Source organism: Schistocerca nitens, chromosome 6, assembly GCF_023898315.1.
Source record: "Schistocerca nitens isolate TAMUIC-IGC-003100 chromosome 6, iqSchNite1.1, whole genome shotgun sequence".
Lineage (NCBI taxonomy): Eukaryota > Metazoa > Arthropoda > Insecta > Orthoptera > Acrididae > Schistocerca > Schistocerca nitens.
Window position 1 is genome coordinate 659309535 of NC_064619.1, and position 24267 is coordinate 659333801.

The 24267-nt window shown below is 39.9% G+C and overlaps 1 protein-coding gene across 2 annotated transcripts in view; it reads right to left on the reverse strand.

Annotated features, from left to right (window-relative positions):
- LOC126262606 (acetylcholine receptor subunit alpha-like) overlaps positions 1-24267 on the reverse strand; it is a 276417-nt gene that overhangs the window by 94726 nt on the left and 157424 nt on the right. For both annotated transcript variants that reach the window (XM_049959357.1, XM_049959358.1), the window contains exons 3-4: positions 13559-13603; positions 1158-1267 (exon numbers count right to left, since the gene is read on the reverse strand). In XM_049959357.1, the coding sequence (XP_049815314.1) occupies positions 1158-1267; positions 13559-13603 (155 nt within the window). The remainder of the gene's footprint in view (positions 1-1157; positions 1268-13558; positions 13604-24267) is intronic.

Below are 24267 nucleotides of genomic sequence, written 5' to 3' on the forward strand. Positions count from 1 at the left end.
AAAAAAAATTAAACTCCACCCAAACAGGCCATGAAGGCCCCACAGTACCGACCAGCTGCCAGGTCATCCTCAGCCCACAGGCATTACTTTGATGTGGCTATGTAGGGGCATGTATTCATCACACCGCTCTGCTGGCCGAAGACTGGAACCTCTATTTCTCAATCATCTAGCTCCTCAGTTTTCCTCACAAGGGCTGAGTGCATTCCACTTGCCAAAAGTGCTTGGCAGACCAGATGGTCACCCATCCAAGTTCCAGCACAGCCTGACAGCACTTAACTTTGGTGATCCTATGGGAACTGGTGTTACCACTGTGGCAAGGCTGTTAGCCATAAGAAATGTGTTCATGTAGTACAATGGAGGGCATCACAGATGCTCAGCTGTTAAGCCAGAATGATGTTTCTGTTACAGAAAGCAAAATTTTAAAAACATTAAAAATGTGACCAAACCTATGATACTTTCAAGAGAAAGCTTCCACATTCCCCATTCAGTTATAAATGACCAGTGAATATTTTCCTATTCACTTACTATCTTTCTATGCAACATATACTATGCAATGACACTATACAATGTATCTCTCAATTATATCAGAGTATTTTATTTGTAGGAAAGTTATTGTTTGCAGGAAAGTTATTGTGTCTTTTTGGTATAGGTTTAGAACACTGAGAGGGCAATTTTTGTATAAAATTTCATGTCATTTTTCCTCTTCATGATTTCACACACATAAACTGAATAATGACCCCATGGCATTTAATTCATGTCACTGATGCACATAACTTTAACTCTGATCTTTGCTCCATTGGCCAACTTTCTCACTTGGAAGAGCACATATAGGTAAATTTAAAAATATATCTAAAAACACAGATGATGTGACTTACCGAACAAAAGTGCTGGCAGGTCGACAGACACACAAACAAACACAAACATACACATGAAATTCAAGCTTTCGCAACAAACTGTTGCCTCATCAGGAAAGAGGGAAGGAGAGGGAAAGACAAAAGGATGTGGGTTTTAAGGGAGAGGGTAAGGAGTCATTCCAATCCCGGGAGCGGAAAGACCCACCTTAGGGGGAAAAAAGGGGCACACACTCGCACACACACACACATCCATCCGCACATACACAGACACAAGCAGACAAATATGTATATAAATATACTCACATAGTGACCAGTGTAATATCAGGTGTCCATATGTCATCACTGCTTATTGTTATATTTTCAACCCCTTCATAAAGAGAAGGAGTCCACGTGAGGTACTGATCAGTCCATGTCTATAATATTACAGAGCAAAATTAGTACATCAGCCCTCAGTTGCAACAAGGAACAAATGAGTGTACAATTAGCACTGAGACACTAGAATCTTAGATGAAGTTATCTATCAGTGCTATTATTTTCTAGAATCCAGTTCAAGTATATAGTGAAGTGAAACCACCAAAAAGATATTCTCTCTCTCTCTCTCTCTCTCTCTCTCTCTCTCTCACACACACACACACACACACACACACACACACATCAGCAGCAGCAACTTTTCATCCAATCCATTTATGTTGGCTCTCCAAATATTCACTAATCAGCCAACATTTTTATGTTTTGCACATGTTTGATTTTTAAAAAATAAAATTTGTAGTACAAAGGTTGGGATCCAAGCCAATGTAATTCTTTTTGTTTAGAACCTTCAACCTTACAAAATTTCACAACAGAAAAATTATAAATTCCTAATCAGTAAAATGATTTTCAGAAAAGAAGGGAAAAGAACTGGTAGGAAACGAAACAGAAATTAAAATAAAAGACTTACTTTACCACAACTGAGTTTGGTGACATAATGGATGATTAATCTCACAACTGCTCCGCATCAAACAATCAATCTCTTAATGTTACAAAACTTCCAGATGAATAGTAAAGATTTATACTACTAGAAATAGAGATGTAGATGTAAATAAAAATTATTAGTGAAACATATTTATACACTGATAAGCCAAAATATAATGCAAAATTGTTAAGGCTTTCGTGGCCACTTGTTGACAAACTGCCTATTGGCTTCTGTCTCGGGTTCTTCCGCCGACATTCATCTAATGATTTTTCTGACGTTTTGCCAGCACGAGTGGCTGGCATTGTCAAAGCTTCACCCTCCATTGCCGGTGGTGAACTGGAGGCAAGCTCGCGGCCGCAGACTATATGTACCTGGTGCGCCAACGTCCGAGGGCTTCTCCGCGGTCATTTCCGGTGCGGTTCTCCTCTTGCTACCTGCGACGGTCGTTCGCTGCAGTACGGGAAGCCAGGATCCGTTTACCTTAAGGCTTTCCTCTTTCTTGTTGAAACTGTTCGCGTGTTTTTGGATTTCTACAGCTTCTCTGAACAAGCGCGTGTGATAGTGCTTCTCTACAGCCAGAACTTCCGTGTCGGCGAATTTTATTACGTGGTCGGTCTCATTCAGTGCATAAGCAACATTGCAGGTTGGGGCAGGTGGAGAAATCGGCCGTGGCAGAGCACGCACTGAATGGGACCGACTACGTAATAAAATTCGCCGACACGGAAGTTCTAGCTGTAGAGAAGCACTATCACACGCGCTTGTTCAGAGAAGCTGTAGAAATACAAAAACACGCGAACAGTTTCAACAAGAAAGAGGAAAGCCTTAAGGTAAACGGATCCTGGCTTCCCATACTGCAGCGAATGACCATCGCAGGTAGCAAGAGGAGAACCGCACCGGAAATGACCGCTGAGAAGCCCTCGGACGTTGGCGCGCCAGGTACATATAGTCTGCGGCCGCGAGCTCGCCTCCAGTTCACCACCGGCAATGGAGGGTGAAGCTTTGACAATGCCAGCCACTTGTGCTGGCGAAACGTCAGAAAAATCATTAGATAAACGTCGGCCGAAGAACCCGAGACAGAAGCCAATAGGCAGTTTGTCAAAATATAATGACCACCTGCATAATAGCTTGTTCTGATTCTGTGTACCAGGGATCCAACAATTTGTTGGTAGGTTTGTGGAGGTATGTAGCATTAGATGTCTCTGCACAGGTCATGTAATTCATATAAATAATGGGCTGCTGATTTGTGTATGCAGTCATGGCGTCCGATAGCAATCCAAATGGATTCTGTAGGGCTTACATCAGGCAAATTTGATCACTGAGACATCATCATGAGTTCACTATAATGCTCCTCAAACCACTACAACATGGTTCGGCCTCCAAGACATGGACAATTATACTGCTTAAAGATGACATCGCCACTGGGGAAGACATCACGTGTGAAGAGATGCAGGTGGTTCACAACTGTCAGTTTGTCTTGGATTACTACAACAAGTCCTATGAAAGTGTAGCGGAATGTCTCCCGTAGCATAATACTGCTCCTCCCACCATGTGTTCAGGGCATATCGCACGTTTCAAACACCATTCACCTCAATTATGGCATTTGTGGAGATGACCATTGATGTAGTGTGGCAAAAATGTGATTCACCCGAAGAGCAGCGACACATTTCCATTGATTGATGGTTGAATCCTGATAGTCCCATGCCCACTGCAATCATAATTGATGATGCTATTGGTCAATATGTGAACACGTAGAGGTGTCTGCTGCGGAGCTCCAGGTTCAACTATGTACAATGAACAGTGTGCTCCGAAACTCTTGAGCATGCACTAGTATTGTGCTCTTTCAGCAGAAATGTCACATATCACCATCCATCCTACTTTACAGAGCAGACAAGCCTCTGAACCCCACATTCATGACAGTAGCATGTGAGCATTCGACCAGTTTGCTGTTTTCGAGATAATCATTCACAGGCTCTGCATAATAATCTGCCCTCTGTCAAAGTTGCTTATCTCAATGGATTTCCCTTTTTGCAGCCCATATCTTTGCTAGGGTGATCTCCCATCCATGTCTGCTCCATTTACGTAGTTTAGTTACCATGTCACATGCCTGCGCAGTGCCACCAGGAGGCATCCAATGGCAAGGTGATTGGTGGTCATAATGTTTTGGCTTACCAGTGTATAGTCCCTCCTACATATGGCATGGAACTGGTTTACTGAAATATGGCATACAGAGTTGCCAGTTGCCTAAAGGAGATTGGTTTGAAGTGTGAAACATTTTTAGTATCATTTATTGACCAAATGAATAACTTTTCTGCCTTGATCCACAAAACATATTATTTTTGTATGACTTAGGTTTCAGATTATAAGCCCGTTTTCTAGTACATGACTTTCAATGCCGATCTTGATCTGACCTGCCATTATTAATTTTTCTGACTGTGTACCCCTCAACTAAAGAACAATGCCTGAAGATGTTATCTGTGACTGTATTACTGTTTCTCTGTAATATAGCTGGGAAGAATTTAATCTTTAACAGGTTGGGGGATCCAACTAGATCCATTAACATTATTTCCCCTGGAGAATCAGTCAAAAAGCTAATACTAAAATCCTCAGACAAAAGTGTTTTTCTAATGTACTGATTTTAGCAGTGTCAAGGCTGGAGAATAAAATCCTACTACATAAAGTTGACCTCTAGAGGACAATAATTACAATTATTATTGCTGATCAACTGACTACTTTGTTGCAAAGGGCTACTCAAATACATTAACTATATGTTATCTAATATTTATGATAGTAATAAAATTAGATAACAAAGAAATAGTGGCATGTTTGTTTCTAAATAACTGATGTGTGTTTGATACACTGTTTCTTAATAAAACATAAACTTTTGGTAACAGAGAAACAGGCCAAACATTCATGTACAATCATATCTACAAGTCAGTTAAAACCACGAGACTGAATGACTGGCCAGTATTTATCTTCAAGAGCTAAAATTCTAAGGACTAACAAATAGGTTCATTTAAAAGTAAAAAAATTATATCTAGCTTTTGGAACTGGTTGTTGAGAAATTCGAGGAGACTGGAAAGTGGAGACAGGTCACTGAGACCACAGGTTGAGAGTAACCCACCTTTTGTAAGGAAATTGGAAGAAAAGGAGCAGGCATCAGAGAGAATAAGAGGTCCAAGATAGGTGTCATATGCATCACTCATAAAAGGCTAAAATTACTGTACTAGTTCAGGTGCTGCAAGTTGTGTGCCAGAAGATCTGACTCTATGGGTTTTGGTGGTCATATCATACAAATGACCAATACAAGGTTCACAATGACAAGATGCTTAATTATCCAGAAGACACCACTCTCACTAGCTAGGGCCCCAATGAGGATGGTCTGGCACTGAATTATTATGGTGTCTCCATTGTTTAAAGACATTACAGTTGAAACAGATCTGAATTTCTCTCATTTCAGTCACCAACCTATCACAGAGCAATAGGATGTTGTGTTTGATGACAGTGTATGACTAAAATTGGATGAAACTTCTGCCTTCCTTAGTGAAATGTTAAGCAGCTATGTCTCTTGAGAATATCAAATACCTTCAGTACCAAAAACTAAAAAATCAGCCATGCAGTGTAAACTATGTTAAGTCCTGAACTATGAACAAGTTATGGTATTTTTATGGGTAGGTATCTACAACGAGCAGACAAAAGTCATGGGATAGTGATATTCACATATACAGATCATGGTAGTATTTCTTACACAAGCGCGTGACTGCGTGTGAGATCGCTCTCTAAGTTTTCATCTATTTTTAGGTTTCAGATATATATTTTAACTGTTTTTGTGGTAATATTTACTATATAAGTGACTTATTAGTGGTTTCTTCATTCACCTCTGCATTTCTTGTGTTGTGGCCTGATATTTGTGAGTGTTTCATATCGAGCAACTTAACCTCTTACCCGTGTTTACATTCCGCGCTGACCAGTTGCAGCTGTAGCGGCGCATCGAAAGCTAAGTTCTAATTAATTGTTTGTGTATAGTAGTTTATTTAGGAACTTTAGTAGTCTTCAACCAGTGTTCTTGGTGTTTTCCGGTGAAATAACTTGAGAAGAAATTTTTGCGAACTGCTTTCAGTTTCGTTACTGTCATTAGACGTTTGATTTTCTTTCTGTGTTAGTATTTTGTTATATTCTCATTTGTTGTTGATTAATACTGTCAATAATAGTAGTTACTTCCCTTGTAGCGAAAGTTTGTGATTATTGTAGTCAGTTTTTAACATCTTCTTATTGTAGTAGCGGAACTTAGATAAAGTTGTTTTCTTGTTTCAATAATTGTAAAATTTTACCATGAGTGAGAAGTGTGGGCTTTGCTGTAGGTTCGTGAGTAGTGGATTGCAGTGTGAGACTTGTTCGAAGTATTTTCACTGGGGGGAATGCAGTGGGGAAGCCAGTGGGCATTCTGGTGAGATCCTCTCCTGGAACTGCAGGTTATGTAGCAAGAGTAAGTTAATAGAGGAGCAGGAGCGTAAGATCTGTGCCCTTCAGGTACAGTTGAAAAATGCACAGGAGGAGCTAGATAGGATGAGGAGGGAGAAGGGGGTTGGGGAATGGGAGCTGGCTGTTGGCAAGAGATCTGCTAGGAGAAGGAGATTTTCAGATAGTTTTACTATTGGTGTTTGTAATAGATATGACCAACTGTCAGAGTCTAGTGGAGAGGAATCTCTAGTAGTTGTAGATGTAGGAAGTATGCAGCAGACCTCAGCAGTTACGGTGGCTAGGACAGTTGCAAAGTCTAAGAGAAAGAAGAAGGTTCTGCTGTTAGGTAGTTCTCATGGTAGAGGTGTAGGCCAGCAGTTGCAGGAAGTTTTGGGGAGTGAGTACCAGGTCACCAGCATTATGAAGCCTAATGCAGGATTGGCTCAGGTGACTTTTAACATAGGGGGGTTATGTAGGGATTTTACTAAAGAGGATCAGGTAGTGATTGTGGGTGGGGCTGGTAATAGTATTGATAGGGATGGGGAGTATGACATAGATGGTGACCTGGAAAAGATAGCCACTCAGACTGGCAACACGAATGTGCATTTCGTGGAACTGTTTCAGCGTCACGATCGGCCTCATCTTAATACAGCCGTCAGGCGTAATAACATGAGACTTGGGGGTGCGCTGATGACAGAAGGCATGAGTCACATTTCAGTGGTGTCGGTGGAGTCTATCAGCAGGACGGGTTTCACTAGACATGGCCTGCACCTCAACAGGTATGGGAAGGGGAGGTTGGCAAAACTTATAGGTGACAGCATAGGTGGGGGTGGTGGGATCACTCATGGGAAAATTCCAGTAGTTGTGGGTGTTAGAGCTGTACCTTTTTTAGATTGAAGTCAGCTGATAGGTATTCCTGCTCAAGGGAAGTCTCTCTAACAAAGAAACCACTTTCTACAAATCTTGGGTATCCGATTAATGAGGGAATTAGTATATTTCATCAAAATATACAAGGTATTAGAGATAAAGTTAGTGAACTGCTTATAGATGTTGACTCTGAAATTATTGGTATATCTGAACACTTCTTAAATAAGGAGATAATTCAGAGGCTTCCTTTACCAGGATACAGGTTGGCTGGCAGCTTTTCTAGGAGCTCTTTGCGGTGTGGGGGAGTAGCCATGTATGTGAAAAACGGTATCCCATTTGAGTCAATTGATGTTTCAAAGTACTGCACTGAAAAGGTGTTTGAATGTTGTGCAGGTGTGGTTAAATTTAGTGGAGCTAAACTTCTTACTGTTGTTATTTATAGATCCCCAGACACCGATTTCACAACATTTTTGCTAAAGCTAGAGGAGGTTCTTGGTTCACTTTATAGGAAATAAAAAAAGTTAGTTATATGTGGTGATTTCAATATTAATTGTATAAGTGATTGTGCAAGGAAAAGGATGCTGGTAGACCTCCTTAATTCATATAATCTTATGCAAACCGTATTCTTTCCAACGAGAGTGCAAGGGAACAGTAGAACAACCATAGACAATATTTTTGTTCATTCGTCATTATTAGAAGGGCATTCTGTTAGCAAAAAGGTGAATGGCCTTTCAGATCATGATGCTCAAATTTTAAGTCTAAAAGATTTTTGTGCTGCAACACATGTTAAATATAGTTACCAACTTTTTAGGAAAGCCAATCCAGTTGCTGTACAGACTTTTGTAAACCTTATCAAGGAACAAGAGTGGCAAGATGTTTATAGTGCTGATACAGTAGACGATAAATATAATGCTTTCCTCAAGACTTTTCTCGTGCTCTTTGAAAGTTGCTTTCCATTAGAACTTTCAAAACAGGGTACTAGCACAAACAGGCAGCCTGGGTGGCTGACTAAAGGGATAAGAATATCTTGTAGAACAAAGTGGCAATTATATCAAAACGTTAGAAACAGTCACAATCTAAATGCAGCAGCCCATTACAAACAGTATTGTAAGGTGCTTAAAAAAGTTATTAGGAAGGCAAAAAGTATGTGGTATGCAGATAGAATAGCTAAGTCTCAGGATAAAATTAAAACCATATGGTCAGTCGTAAAGGAAGTGGCTGGTCTGCAGAGACAGGTCGAGAATATGGAATCAGTGCGTAGTGCGGATGTCCATGTTACTGATAAGTCGCATATATGTACAGTACTTAATAATCACTTTCTGAATATAGCAGGTGAACTAAATAGAAACCTAGTCCCAACAGGGAATCATATAGCGCTCTTAGAAAAAAGTGTTCCGAGACTGTTACCTGAAATGCTCCTCCGTGATACTGACAAGAGGGAGATTGAGTTAATAATTAAATCACTAAAGACCAAGAACTCTCATGGATATGACGGGGTATCTAGCAGAATACTGAAGTATTGTTCCACGTATGTTAGCTCAGTACTTAGCCATATCTGTAACTTTTCCTTTAGGAGTGGTCGGTTTCCTGACCGATTAAAGTACTCGGTAGTGAAGCCACTTTATAAAAAGGGAGACAGGGATAATGTTGACAATTATAGACCTATTTCTATGCCATCGGTGTTTGCTAAAGTTATCGAGAGGGTTGTATATACAAGGTTACTGCAGCATTTAAATTCACATAATTTGCTGTCAAATGTACAGTTTGGTTTTAGAAGTGGCTTAACAACTGAAAATGCTATAGTCTCTTTTCTCTGTGAGGTTTTGGATGGATTAAATAAAAGGTTGTGAACGTTAGGTGTTTTCTTTGATTTAACGAAGGCTTTTGACTGTGTTGACCACAAAATATTACTGCAGAAGTTGGAACATTATGGAGTAAGGGGAGTAGCTTACAATTGGTTCGCCTCCTACTTTAAGAACAGAAAGCAGAAGGTAATCCTCCGCAATATTGAGAGTGGTAATGATGTTCAGTCCCAATGGGGCACTGTTAAATGGGGCGTTCCCCAAGGGTCGGTGCTGGGGCCACTGCTGTTTCTTATTTATATAAATGATATGCCTTCTAGTATTACAGGTGATTCAAAAATATTTCTGTTTGCTGATGACACCACCTTGGTAGTGAAGGATCTTGTGTGTAATATTGAAACATTATCAAATAATGTAGTTCATGATATAAGTTCGTGGCTTGTGGAAAATAATTTGATGCTAAATCACAGTAAGACTCAGTTTTTACAGTTTCTAACTCACAATTCAACAAGAACTGACATTTTAATCAGACAGAATGGGCATGTTATAAGTGAGACGGAACAGTTCAAGTTCCTAGGCGTACGGATAGATAGTAAACTGTTGTGGAAAGCCCATGTTCAGGATCTTGTTCAGAAACTAAATGCCGCTTTATTTACCATTAGAACAGTATCTGAAATAAGTGACATTTCAACACGAAAAGTAGTATACTTCGCATATTTTCATACGCTTATGTCATATGGTATTATTTTTTGGGGTAATTCTTCTGATTCAAAAAGGGTATTTTTGGCTCAAAAACGGGCTGTTCGAGCTATGTATGGTGTAAGTTCGAAAACCTCTTGTCGACCCCTATTCAATAGTCTGGGAATTTTGACATTGCCCTCACAGTTTGTATTTTCTTTAATGTCATTTGTTGTTAGCAATATTAGCTTATTCCCAAGAGTTAGCACCTTTCACTCAGTTAATACGAGGCAGAAATCAAATCTGCATGTGGAATGCACTTCCTTGACTCTTGTGCAGAAAGGAGTGCAGTATTCTGCTGCATCCATTTTCAATAAGCTACCACAAGAACTCAAGAATCTTAGCAGTAGCCCAAACACTTTTAAGTCTAAACTGAAGAGTTTCCTCATGGCTCACTCCTTCTATTCTGTCGAGGAGCTCCTGGAAGAGCTAAAAAATTAAGCAAATTCCAGTGTTACATTCTTGATTTTCTTTATTTAAACTAACGACTTGTCGCCTGAATATGTTTCTTATATTTCATTTTATCTGTTTCTACAATCGTGTTATAATTTCATGTATTGACTCGTTCCATGACCATGGAGACTTCTCCTAAATGTGGTCCCACGGAACAATAAATAAATAAAAAAATAAAATAAATAAAAGGGCAGTGCAGTGATGGAGCAGTCATTTGTACTCTGGTGATTCACGTGAAATGTTTCCAACAGGATTATGGCTGCAGGATGGGAATCAACAGACTTTGAACATTGGTAAAAGCTGGTGGTAGGGTTTGAGTGTGATGAAAACCCCACAAAGCCATGGACCCAAGTTGTCAACAAGGCACTGTGCAAGCTGGTAATAGTTCCATAATTGTGTGGACTGTGTTCACATGGAATGGGCTGGGTCCTCTGATCAACTGAACCAATCATTGATTGGAAATGGTTATGTTCAGCTACTTGGAGACCATTTACAACCATTCATGGACTTGATGTCCCCAAACAATGATGGAATATTTATGGATGATAATGCACCATGCACACGGCCACAATTCTTCGTGACTGGTCTGATGAAAATTCTGGACAATTTAAGAAAATGATTTGCCCACCCAGATTATTTGACATGAATTGCAATGAACATTTATGGGACATAACAGAGAAGTCAGTTTGTGCACAAAATCCTCTGCTGGCAACATTTTCGCCATTATGGATGGCTACAGAAGTGGCATGGCTCAGTATTTGTGCACGGGACTTCCAAGGGCTTGTTGAGTCCATGCCACATAGAGCTGCTGCATTACGCCGAGCAAAAGAAGGTGCAACACGATATTAACAGGTTACCCATGATTTCTTTCACATCATGTATGTAAAATCCGTGATGGAATAACAACAATATTATGAAAATGATAAATTGCTACCCACCACATAGAGGAGATGATGAGTCAGAGACAAGCACAATGAAAAGGCCTGATCCTGAACAAGTCACCATCGTTGATGTCGACCTTCAACTTGGGGGTGGCTACATCAGCACGTCTGTCAATAACAAACCTACCAACCACAAACAATATGTCCACTTTGACAGCTGCCACCCATTCCAGATCAAGAAGCTCCTTCCATACAGCCTGGCCACCCATGGTTGTCACATATTTGTGATGAGCAGTCCCTCTCCAAATGTGCCAAGAGTCCCACTGAGGCCTTCACAGACTGAAATTGTCCTCCCAACCTTGATCAGAAGCTGATCTCCTTTGCTCAGTCTCTCCAGTTACCTCCCACATATCAACCATTCCACTACAAAGGAACACTCCTCTTGTGGCTCAGTACCACCCAGGACTGAAGCAACTGAATCACATTCTTTGCTTGGGTTTTGACTGCCTCTAATCGTGATCTACCCCCCCCCCCCCCCCAAACATAGACAACATCTCTGTCCATCCACACTCCACCACTGCTCCCAACACCCTGCCTCATGGCATGTATTCCTGCAATAGACCTAGATGCCAGATCTATCACATGCATCCTCTCACCACCACCTATTCCAGTCTTGTCACAGGCATCTCTTGCCCCATCAAAGGTAGGTCTGCCTGTGAAAGCAGCCATGGGCCTACAAACTAAGTTGCAACCACTGTCCTGCTTTCTAAGTGGGCATGACTGCTAACGAGCTGTCTGTTGGAATGAATGGCCACAGTCAAACTGTGACCAAGAGACAGCTGCACCGTCCAGTTGTTGAACAAGTTCCCCAAAAAAATGTGGCTCAGTTCAGTGACTGCTTCATAGCCTGCACCGTCTGAATTCTGAATTCTTCCTACCAACACCAGCTTTTCTGAACTGCACAGGTGGGAACTCTCCCCACAACATATCTTTTGTTTCCAGAAATTCCCTGGCCTCAAATTTGCTAGTCCCTCTCCTCCATTTACCTAGCCCCTTTCCTGCTCCCACTCCAACACTACACTTGTCTTCAATTCCCACAATGCACCCACTAGCCTTTTCCTCTTCTCTACTTCTCTCCTCTCTCCCTTTTCTGCCCCTCCCGTCCTGGCTCTACACGTAGCAGCCCTATAATGACCCTACTGCACCCTTGCATGCATCTTCCCCCACCCCTACCCTGCGATCCCTCTCCTTCCCCACCACATGGCACTTCTTTATCCCCACCAGCCACCTCTGATTGTTGCTCATGTCAGACGCAGTTGCAATCTGCAGACGGGCCACAGTGGCCCGAGATAGTGCCATATGTGTATGAAATGCGCTCATGTGAATGGGTGAGTAGGTATGTTTTCTATGCCAAAAGAAGGCCTTATGGCCAAAAGATTAAATATTTAGCAGTCTTTTCATTGTACCTGCCCACAACTCAATGCCTGTTCTATGTGGTGAGTAGTAATCTATCCCTTGCATAATATTGTAATGACTCATTTATGGAATTGAAATGTGGGAAATTATTGCAGTCAAGCATAAAGATAGAGTATAAATTCTTCAAAAAGAAACACAACAATGATTTTGTGAAGCTTCAGTTATTCTGAGTCAAACAAAGAAATCTTCAGGAGTGAGAAGTTACTTACGTCACCACAATATATTTATAAAACTTTACAATTAATCTTAAAATTCAAACAGTACAACAATATAAACACAGATGTAAGTATTTACAACACCAGAAGATTGTGATTGTCACTTAGCAATGCACATCAGAAGCATTGCAGATGGCAGTCAATATTATATGGGGATTGAACTGTACAAAGAAGCTTCCCAAGCACTTAAAAAGTTTAAAAGGAAGTTGCACTGACACAACTTCGAAGAAATTTCTTACTAATAAGTGAATGTATGAAACAAATCTACAAAGTAAATCCACTCTTATCCAGTACATGAGTTTGAGGTTATTGCTAATATAGGTAAACAGCACTCCTGTAGGATCTAATTTATTAAGTGTACCTTACTAAATGTTTTATTAAGACAATTATGATCACAGACATTGAGATATTCCCTTTTCTCCTTCCTCCCCTTTAAAATCTTATTACAGGTAGATTCCTCTAATCATGGAGTCAAGTGATAGCCCTTCCTTTTTAACCTTCCTCAATCTATCCCTCTTCTCTCTCTGAGGAAGAAGCTAATAATTTCTCTAGTGTTGTGTACTTTTAATTTTATGTGTGTCTTTTACCAGTGCTAGGTATTTCATCTCATGAAAGTAAATACTGGCCAACAAATCAATCTCATAGTTCAATACTTTTCTTGACTCAACTTTCCTGTTGGTATTACATAAAATTTAAGAGATAGGTAAAACCTGAATTTATTGGTAACTCAAACTTTTCATACTCTGTATATACTTTTTAAATAGCCTATACTAAAATATTACATGATTTTTATCACACAGAAGTGATTTTTTTCAGTATAAATTTTATCTGCATACTTCTAAAAATATTTTTGGCTTCTTACCACAAAGGTTTTTCCAGCAACAGTAATGTAATCTTCAGCATTCCCCTACAAATTAATGACATGTTAGTTTTTGTAACTCACTCATTTACAAAAAAAGTTACAGTCTCAAAAATTATCATACATTGGCTGTAAAAAAGTAAACAAATAATGTGCATGTTGTTAGAATATATTTTACTTGGACTGCAAATTTTCTGCCCAGTTACTCTACTTGCAGTAACATATAGCACAAGTATTCAGAAAAATTTAAATGAACAAGAGGAAAAATCAAATTATTCAGTTCACTGTGGATCACAACACATCATGTACATACACAAGGAATTGTTACAGCATTGTGTTAAAATTTGTGTAGGAGGAAATGCACAATTTTCAATGTTATGATAAACATTTGAACGATGTTCAGTTATGGTACAGTAAGGCAGATACTTGAAACAATGGTAGCTGTATATAAATTTGAGCTGATGCTAGCTTACACAACAATTGGAGTCATGAATAATCTGCCAATGATTTGCTTAAAATGAATTTACATGTGAGTTTCATATATTCTTAATCAATTAATGATTCCTGAGAGCATAAAATGATTTATCAACAAAAAACAAATTACCAGTTTCTGTCAAAAAACATGAACCGGTTTACTTCAGGTCATACATTCTCAACAAAATTAAGACTGAACAAAAAATGTAACTGTACGTATCATACTAACCTCAGTAATTCAGAAAGGCGAGGTGCAGAGTGCACATCATATACCCCAAGAAATATAAACATCAGCACACTCCCCTCTTAAACTTACTTCTTACTTTGTTACAAATAAAGCTGATGAATATTTTGGATATTTTCTAAACCTTCGCTCATGACATGTGCAATTTCAGAGATTGCACATCCATACTTTTCACAGGCCTGCTTATAGAGGCCACCTGGTTGGCCCCCTGGTGTACTCTGCTGAGTTCCCACAGAAACAGTATTATTTAAACAGTCACAAATGAGTGCTCGGACTATGTTGTAACCTGTATTACTGTTGTCCATTCAATGTGTTCAGTGCTACATGCAACCTGTACTTCACTGAACCTAACTTTGGCTCTATAAAGTACCACAGTCCATAACTTGTGTTTGCTCTTGCTATAACAAATGTGATGACAAGTGACGGTTACATTTTCTGCATGTGTTAGTGTCAGCGCTAAGTTAACCAACAAACATCTCAATGGAAAAAATACTCAAATGTCTCATTGCCCAGCAGCAAATTTTCACAGAACAACAGCAGGCTCTCACCACCACTCTCACTCCATTGTCACCTGTGTGTTTGCAGCAGGTTACTTTCCCATCAGTGCAACCATTGCCCTTTCCAGCATATAAGGAATCAGCTGAAGATTGGGACTCCTACAAGACACTGTTACGCCAACATTTCCAGGTTTTCCCGTGGGTGACACAAACATGTGTGGGGCTATCTTCCTTTCCTGGCTTTTCCTGTGCATGTATCAGTTGTTGTGCTTCACAGAACTGAAGCAAAGGAGGTGGTTCATGAGTCATGCCAGTATAGCTCGTTCAGGAAGAGCAGTTTCATGTAAAATAAGGGCCCAGGTTTGAGTGCAATGGAGAAAACTAATTTGATTCATCAAGGAGTTTTACAACCATGTACACTGGATTGTAGAGTGAAATTTTCACTCTTGAGTCACCAGTTCATTGTCAGTTATACACATCCATAGTGTAAAGAACATTTTTTACAGAAACCATTTTACATTGCAAGCCAGCATTCGTATTCACTGAGGGTAGTATGAGAAAAATAGTTGGTAAATTATCTCAAAACCTGGGGGCCTTTAGATGTCAGTATAGTAAACAGACTTTGAGACTGTAAGTACTTGTCACTGTATGCTTAGTAGGTGAAATCATTGCTGTAGATGGTTGAGAGCAGCTGTCAATCCTTCAAATAGCTATAAATTCAAGCTTGAAGCCTGCATGATCTCAATGTAAAAAGGAACCAGATTCTTGAAATAAACATAGTTTGTGTAACAGTGACTGGTTGCATATAATGTAGCAAGCATGTGAAAGAAATGCAGCATTAAAGGCAGAGACACAAAATATATTTCAAATCAGTTATTAATGAAGAACCAAAAACTGTGGAGGGAGAACTGAAACATATGTGCACATTGATGGAGTTTACATACTGACACAAAACTGTTGATACAGAGCATCAGCCATAACAGGCTTATATTAGTCTTGAGTCTGAATTACAAATAGCATTTAAACATAAAGTGTAATTGTTGTTGTTGTGGTCTTCAGTCCAGAGACTGGTTTGATGCAGCTCTCCTTGCTACTCTATCCTGTGCAAGTTTCTTCATCACCCAGTACCTACTGCAACCTACATCCTTCTGAATCTGTTTAGTATATTCATCTCTTGGTCTCCCTCTACGATTTTTACCCTCCACACTGCCCTCCAATACTAAATTGGTGATCCCTTGATGCCTCAGAATATGTCCCACCAACCGATCCCTTCTGCTAGTCAAGTTGTGCCACAAATTTCTCTTCTCCCCAGTTCTATTCAATACCTCCTCATTAGTTATGTGCTCTACCCACCTAATCTTCAGCATTCTTCTGTAGCAGCACATTTCGGAAGCTTCTATTCTCTTCTTGTCCAAACTATTTATCGTCCATGTTTCACTTCCATACATGGCTACACTCCATACAAATACTTTCAGAAACGACTTCCTGACACTTACTCCATACTCGATGTTAACAAGTCTCTCTTGTTCAGAAACGGTTTCCTTGCCATTGCCAGTCTATATTTTATATCCTCTCTACTTCGACCATCATCAGTTATTTTGCTCCCCAAATAGCAAAACTCATTTACTACTTTAAGCATCTCATTTCCTAATCTAATTCCCACAACATCACTTAATTTAATTCAACTACATTCCATTATCCTCGTTTTGCTTTTGTTGATGTTCATCTTATATCCTCCTTTCAGGACACTGCCCATTCGGTTCAGCTGCTCTTCCAGGTCCTTTGCTGTCTCTGACAGAATTACAATGTCATCGGCGAACCTCAAAGTTTTTATTTCTTCTCCATGGATTTTAATTCCTACTATGAATTTTTCTTTTGTTTCCTTTACTGGTTGCTCAATATACAGGTTGAATAGCATTGGGGATAGGCTACAACCCTGTCTCACTTCATTCCCAACCACTGCTTCCCTTTCATGCCCCTCGACTCTTATAACTGCCATCTGGTTTCTGTACAAATTGTAAATAGCCTTTCGCTCCCTGTATTTTACCCCTGCCACCTTCAGAATTTGAAAGAGAGTATTCCAGTCAACATTGTCAAAATCTTTCTCTAAATCTACAAATGCTACAAATGTAGGTTTGCTTTTCCTTAATCTATTTTCTAAGATAAGTCGTAGGGTCAGTATTGCCTCACGTGTTCCAACATTTCTACGGAATCCATACTGATCTGCCCCGAGGTCGGCTTCTACCATTTTTTCCATTCGTCTGTAAAGAATTCGTGTTAGTATTCTGCAGCCATGGCTTATTAAACTGATAGTGTGGTAATTTTCACACCTTTCAACACTTGTATTCTTTGCAATTGGAATTATTATATTCTTCTTGAAGTATGAAGGGATCTTGCCTGGTTCATACACTTGCTCACCAGATGGTAGAGTTTTGCCAGGGCTGGCTCTCCCAAGGCTATCAGTAGTCCTAATGGAAGGTTGTCTACTCCCTGGGCCTTGTTTCGACTTAGGTTTTTCAGTGCTCTGTCAAACTCTTCACGCAGTATCATATCTTCCATTTCATCTTCTTCTACCTCCTCTTCCATTTCCATAATATTGTCCTCAAGAACATCGCCCTTGTATAGACCCTCTATATACTCCTCCCACCTTTCTGCTTTCCCTTCTTTGCTTAGAACTGGGTCTCCATCTGAGCTCTTGATATTCATACAAGTGGTTCTTTTTTCTCCAAAGGTCTCTTTAATGTTCCTGTAGGCGGTATGTGTCTTACCCCTAGTGATACATGCTTCTACATCCTTACATTTGTCCTCTAGCCAACTCTGCTTAGCCATTTTGCACTTCCTGTCGATCTCATTTTTGAGACGTTTGTTTCTTTTTTGCCTGCTTCATTTACTGCACTTTTGTATTTTCGCCTTTCATCAATTACATTCAATATCTCTTCTGTTACCCAAGGATTTCTATTAGCCCTCGTCTTTTTACCTACTTGATCCTCTGCTGTTTTCACTATTTCATCTCACCCATTCTTCTTCTACTGTATTTCCTTCCTCCATTCTTGTCAATCGTTCCCTAATGCTCTCCCTGAAACTCTCTACAACCTCTGGTTCTTTCAATTTATCCAGGTCACATCTCCTTAAATTCCCACCTTTTTGTAGTTTCTTCAGTTTTAATCTATAGTTCATAACCAATAGATTGTGGTCAGCGTCCATATCTGCCCCTAGAAATGTCTTAAAATTTAAAACCTGGTTCCTAAATCTCTGTCTTACCATTATATAATCTATCCGACACCTTCCAGTATCTCCAGGCTTCTTCCATGTATACAATCTTCTTTTATGATTCTTGAACCAAGTGTTAGCTATGATTAAGTTATGCTCTGTGCAGAATTCTACCACGCGGCTTCCTCTTTCATTTCTTAACCCCACTCCATATTCACCTACTACGTTTCCTTCTCTTTCTTTTCCTACTAGTGAATTCCAGTCACCCATGACTATTAAATTTTCGTCTCCCTTCGCTACCTGAATAATTTCTTTTATCTCATCATACATTTCATCAATCTCTTCGCAATCTGTGGAGCTAGTTGGCATATAAACTTGTTCTACTGTGGTAGGCATGGGCTTCGTATCTATCTTGGCCACAATAATGCGTTCACCATGCTGTTTGTAGTAGCTTACCCACATTCCTACTTTTTTACTCATTATTAAACCTACTCCTGCATTACCCCTATTTGATTTTGTATTTATAGCCCTGTATTCATCTGACTCGAAGTCTTGTTCATCCTGCCATCGAACTTCACTAATTCCCACTATATCTAACTTTAACCTATCCATTTCCCTTTTTAAATTTTCCACCCTACCTGCCCAATTAAGGGATCTGACATTCCACACTCCAATCCAGAGAACACCAGTTTTCTTTCTCCTGATAACAACGTCCTCCTGAGTAGTCCCCGCCTGACAATCCGAATGGGAGACTATTTTACCTCTAGACTATTTTACCCAAGATGACGCCATCATCATTTAACCATACAGTAAAGCTGCATGCCCTTGGAAAAAATTATGGCTGTAGTTTCCCCTTGCTTTCAGCCTTTCACAGTACCAGCACAGCAAGGCCGTTTTGGTTAGTGTTGCAAGGCCAGATCAGTCAGTCATCCAGACTGTTGCCCCTGCAACTACTGAAAAGGCTGCTGCCCCTCTTCAGGAACCACATGTTTGTCTGGCCTCTCAACAGATACCCCTCCGTTGTGGTTGCACCTATTGTACAGCTATCGCTCTCGCTGAGGCACGCAAGCCTCCCCACCGACAAGGCCCATGGTTCATGGGAGGGGGAGGGGGAGGGGGGGGGGGAGGAAGTGTAATAGTATGCCATAAATAATGGATGCAAAATTAGAAGATTTATGCTGAAAGCATGATTGGTATCCACATATTTGCAATCATAGGAAATTGTGCAGTGAAACTACATTGGCGAGAACTGTACTGTATGGATGCATGCTGCACATGTCTAGAGCACTCTGCTTTGTTTGCAGGAGTGTATGCAAATCTTCTTTTGGACAGTTGTTGTTGTTGTGGTCTTCAGTCCTGAGACTGGTTTGATGCAGCTCTCCGTGCTAATCTATCCTGTGCAAGCTCCTTCATCTCCCAGTACCTACTGCAACCTACATCCTTCTGAATCTGCTTAGTGTATTCATCTCTTAGTCTCCCTCTATGATTTTTACCCTCCACGCTGCCTCCAATACTAAACTGGTCATCCCTTGATACCTCAGAACATGTCCTACCAACCGATCCCTTCATCTAGTCAAATTGTGCCACAAACTTCTCTTCTCCCCAATCCTATTCAATACCTCCTCATTAGTTACGTGATCTACCCACCTAATCTTCAACATTCTTCTGTAGCACCACATTTTGAAAGCTTCTATTCTCTTGTTGTCCAAACTATTTACTGTCCATGTTTCACTTCCATACATGGCTACACTCCATACAAATACTTTCAGAAACGACTTTCTGACACTTAAATCTATACTCGATGTTAGCAAATTTCTCTTCTTCAGAAACGGTTTCCTTGCCATTGCCAGTCTACATTTTATATCCTCTCTACTTCAACCATCATCAGTTATTTTGCTCCCAAAATAGCAAAACTCCTTTACTACTTTAAGTGTCTCATTTCCTAATAATAATAACAACTTAATGTACTTATTAGTATGTTAGCTTTCATGATATCAATTAGTCTGTCAAGAGTACCTGATTTTCTCTATTTGGGTATTAAGAAGTTGTAAACTAATACCTTGAACATTACACAGGAAAGAGATATGTTCAAAATAACTGACATTATACATGTGTATCTACTGTAGTTAGCCAACTACTGTGAAACCAGTGTAAGGAGAAAGAAGCCCGAGTCCAAGTATGTTTGTGCATTTACTGAAGTCACTGCAGCTCCTGTACCCACTTGCATTTGTAGCGATTTATTAAACATATGCAAGTCAATAAATAATTTGTTCAGAAATACAGTCATTGTAGAGATACACTTTATGCCCATCGCTACTACTGTGTTCACCACATTTGACGAGGAGTTACATACTGATGCAATGTTACCTTTCTTTTGACACTTGTTACCGAGCGAGGTGATGCAGTTGTTAGCACACTGGACTCACATTCAGAAGGCTGACAGTTCAAACCCTTGTCTGGCAAACTTGAGTTACGTTTTTCGTGATTTCCCTAAATCACTTCAGGCAAATGCCAGGATGGTTCCTTTGAAAAGGCATGGCCAATTTGTTTCCCATCCTTCCCTAATCTGACCTTCTGCTCCATCTCCAATGACTTCATTTTTGACAGGACGTTAAGCACTAATCTCCTCCTCCTCCTCCTCCTCCACCTTGACACTTGTTTCAAACAGCTCAAAGCTTAGGGCACACAGCACACTTGTGTTGGACAAAGCAGTACTGGCAAGATGGAAAGAGGGGGCACACGGCCGCTGTTGTGATGTGGTCCATTGCTGGTGTGACCATAACTGACACTGCCCCATGTGACACTGAGTCAAAGGTTGTACTGCTGCTATGGCTTCTCGAGCATCCTGAACATTTGCAGTGTGCCTAACAGGAGTTAACTGAGCAACTTCTGATACCTCCCTCCGTGCAGCAATCTGATTGCCTTCAGCTCTAACATTTCAAAGGACTATGCTATATTGAGCACACCCGTAAGCGTCAGGTTCTGACACTGGAGGTTTTTTTTTTTGGACTTACTTATCCAGGGTCAGACAAATAATAACATATGCACTATGTGACCAGTGTAGGATTTGTGATGGGTACAAGTGCCAAATTTACAATGATGGCCCAACCCATGTAATTCTGCAGCCCAGGCTTTGTAAAATTGACTTGTGCTTTTCTGACAATAGTAAAATTCTACAAGCAGTGCAGTGACATGCATTCTGTCTTAGTAATAGGTTGAGGGAAGCTTGCACATTTCATCAAATGATAAGCTGGCCAGTTCTTGCAAAGGCCCTATACTGCTTAATTGGGGGGGGAAGATGGTTCCTTCAATAAATTCATGTCCAGTTTTACTTCTCCATGCTTGCTCAGTCTTAGTTTGTGGTACATATGTAATGACTACCTATTCAACAGGGTTGAAACCCCCATCTTTCTAACTAGCAGTTCTGCGGAAATGACTCAGCAAATAAATAGCTTGTCCACACTCTGAGGGCAGTTCCAAAAATAAAATTTCTCTCACAAGGGATGTCTCTTGGCTTGAACAGGAATTTGCATTTACATATTTGTACACAGACTCGCCTCGCAGTTCTAATTGTACCTGCAACAGCATGTGATTGTGTTGCTGTTAGCTTGTACACAGTGGTGCTTGCAGTCTTGAAGGAGGGGGAAGGGGTCAACATGCCAGTTACCTCAGTATGTAGTTGATGTGTTTAGTATGCATGTGGTCAGTACTGTCATACATATTCAGAAAAAAAAATGAATGAAATCATTAATGCTTGGGATTTTTAAATATTGTGGAATTCAAGATAAGAAGGTGTTGTCCAATGGAAGGCGCTAAAGGACTGGAGGGTAACACTTTTGTAATATTTTTGGCAGATCTGATTATTCAAAAACGTAAGTTATACTTAAAAGGATAGTGGATGAGAAAATAACTTGTAGATGATAATGTGATTAATAGTCTTCTAGATCGTAGTGCTAGTTGCAGAGGCGGAAACAGTACTCCTCAAAGAGAAGTTAACAGTTCCAATGACTATGAACCACCACCAGAAAAGAAATTCAATCTTGTTAGTATTTTAACAAAGTTTTTCGAAGGATATCTTGATCATACATATGATGATTATCATACACCTCCACATATAGTTGCGACCTACAGTTCATTATTGAAGACACATCCATCTAGAAAAAGCACATTGAACATGAAAGTATTATTTGATTATATGAAGGAAAATAGACATAACAAACATCTGTTTTGAGGAAACAAGGAAACCAAATAACTGGAAAGGAAACAACACATTCCATCCCAATTTGACTTAGCAAGGAATGAAGGAAAATGTGGCCTTTACTGGAACTTAAAATTTTGTGCAATGCAAAAAACAAGAGAAATTGGTCATACAGAGTTTAAGTGTTCTTCAGCTTTCACTGCAGATCTCAAGAAAGAATACAGAATGTCCATAGACACAATGCTGCTTTCATGACAGCCAGAGATCTACAGGGAGACCAAAATGTTTGGCTGTCTGGGCCTGTTTTGCCAAAGAACTAAAAAATTAAAAATGCTACTGAAGACCATATTCCATCAAATACACATGTGGAGGCTTGCGCTAGTGGATAAATATCAAAAGACCATTTTAAATCCTTTCTCATGAATATTGTTTATCAGAATGTCACAAATAACCAAAAGTGTACACTATTTTGTGATTCTTGGAGTTTTCAGAAGAACACAACAATAATAAATTATTCATTTGTGGGGAAAGATGGTGAATGCATGATCATTCCAGCAAAAACAACAAAATACATACAGCCTCTGGATGTATATTTCTTCCAGTAATATGAAAAATATGCTGGAAAGATAATAAACCCTATAAGGACTCTCTGCAGGGACTTTGACACAAAATTAGGAAATAGAATTTTCATAATGAAAATGCAATCTATTATTTATAACCAACTGTTTCCTCCAGTGTATCACCCTATGCTGCAATATTTCTGGCAAGTAGCTGGGTATGATACTCCCGTACATGTTGCTAAACAAGAATATGTTTCAAGTGGCATTTAAACTTGTTACACATATCATTTATTGTTTAGAAAGAAACAGAAGATAAGAATAACCCACTCATTGAAGGGGGTGGAGCTGGGTGTGAAAAAAAGTGTAGAAACAACCTGCAAATACCCAAACTTTATTTATCCAGTGCTTGAGAATGAGAGCACTTAGTGACTTGCAAAGAACTTTAAGCATACTTCAAAGCTTCATGAAACTTTTTCTCACTGACAACCTCCACAAAATGATGAAAGGAAAAATGCGTATCATTTACTACATTTTCACTGTTCATGCAGTAAAACTGCCACATCCATGCTTGACATTTTAATTTATTGCTTCTTAACTATTAGATCTATTCACAACAAATTTCACAGACAGTTACCACATATAGCACTGCAAGTGTTTGCAAAAATATATCATGGTACATCACATAGTTCAAAAAATATAAAGCCGTAACATTAAGCTGCTTGAAAACAAAACTGCAGGGTGAAATCTGCTAAAGATACAGGTGCAATATGTGTACAGATATGTGTGAAGTATGTGAAATATACGTGACATGTGCGTGTTCAGGCAAAGCTGCGCATAAAATGCTCCTTCTACATCCCTAGACCAATTTCAATCAAACTTGGTACACATGCTACTTATTATCTGGGAAGAAACACTGTAGTGTAAGAACCACCAATATCCTATAGGGGTGGGTGGTGGTGGGTAGAGAGAGAAGGGAGGAAAAGATGAACAGAAAGAGAGGGTGAAGATGGACACAGATATAAGGGAAGATAGACAGAGAGAGGGAAGGGAGAAATGCAAAGAAAAAAGGAAGAGGAGTAGATGGACAGATAGAAAGGGGATGGGAAGATGGACAGAAAAAGATAAGAGGAGAAGACAGAGAGTTTGGGGAAGCAGTGGATGGATAGAGAGGGGGGCAAAGGAGATGGATAGAGATAGTTGGGTCGAGGAGGAGGAGAGAGAGGGGGTGGTGGGAGAAGGAGATGGACAGAGATGGGGGGGAAGAATAATGGCACAGATAGGGGGAAGGAAGAGATGGACTAATAAAATTGGAATAAGTACATATGGATACTCAAGACAGTTCAGAAAATAAATGTGTTACCCAATATGTTCTGTCAGCTGATTATGAGACAAGCAGCCATGGAAGAAAGGAAAGGCAGACACATTACTGTAATGGGGTTAACCACAGTAGTCCTTAGAGATGAAGACAGAGCATTGCTGTTTTCACATGTCAATGCACTGGGAGCAGTACAGCCTTCAGGAAGCTTCTT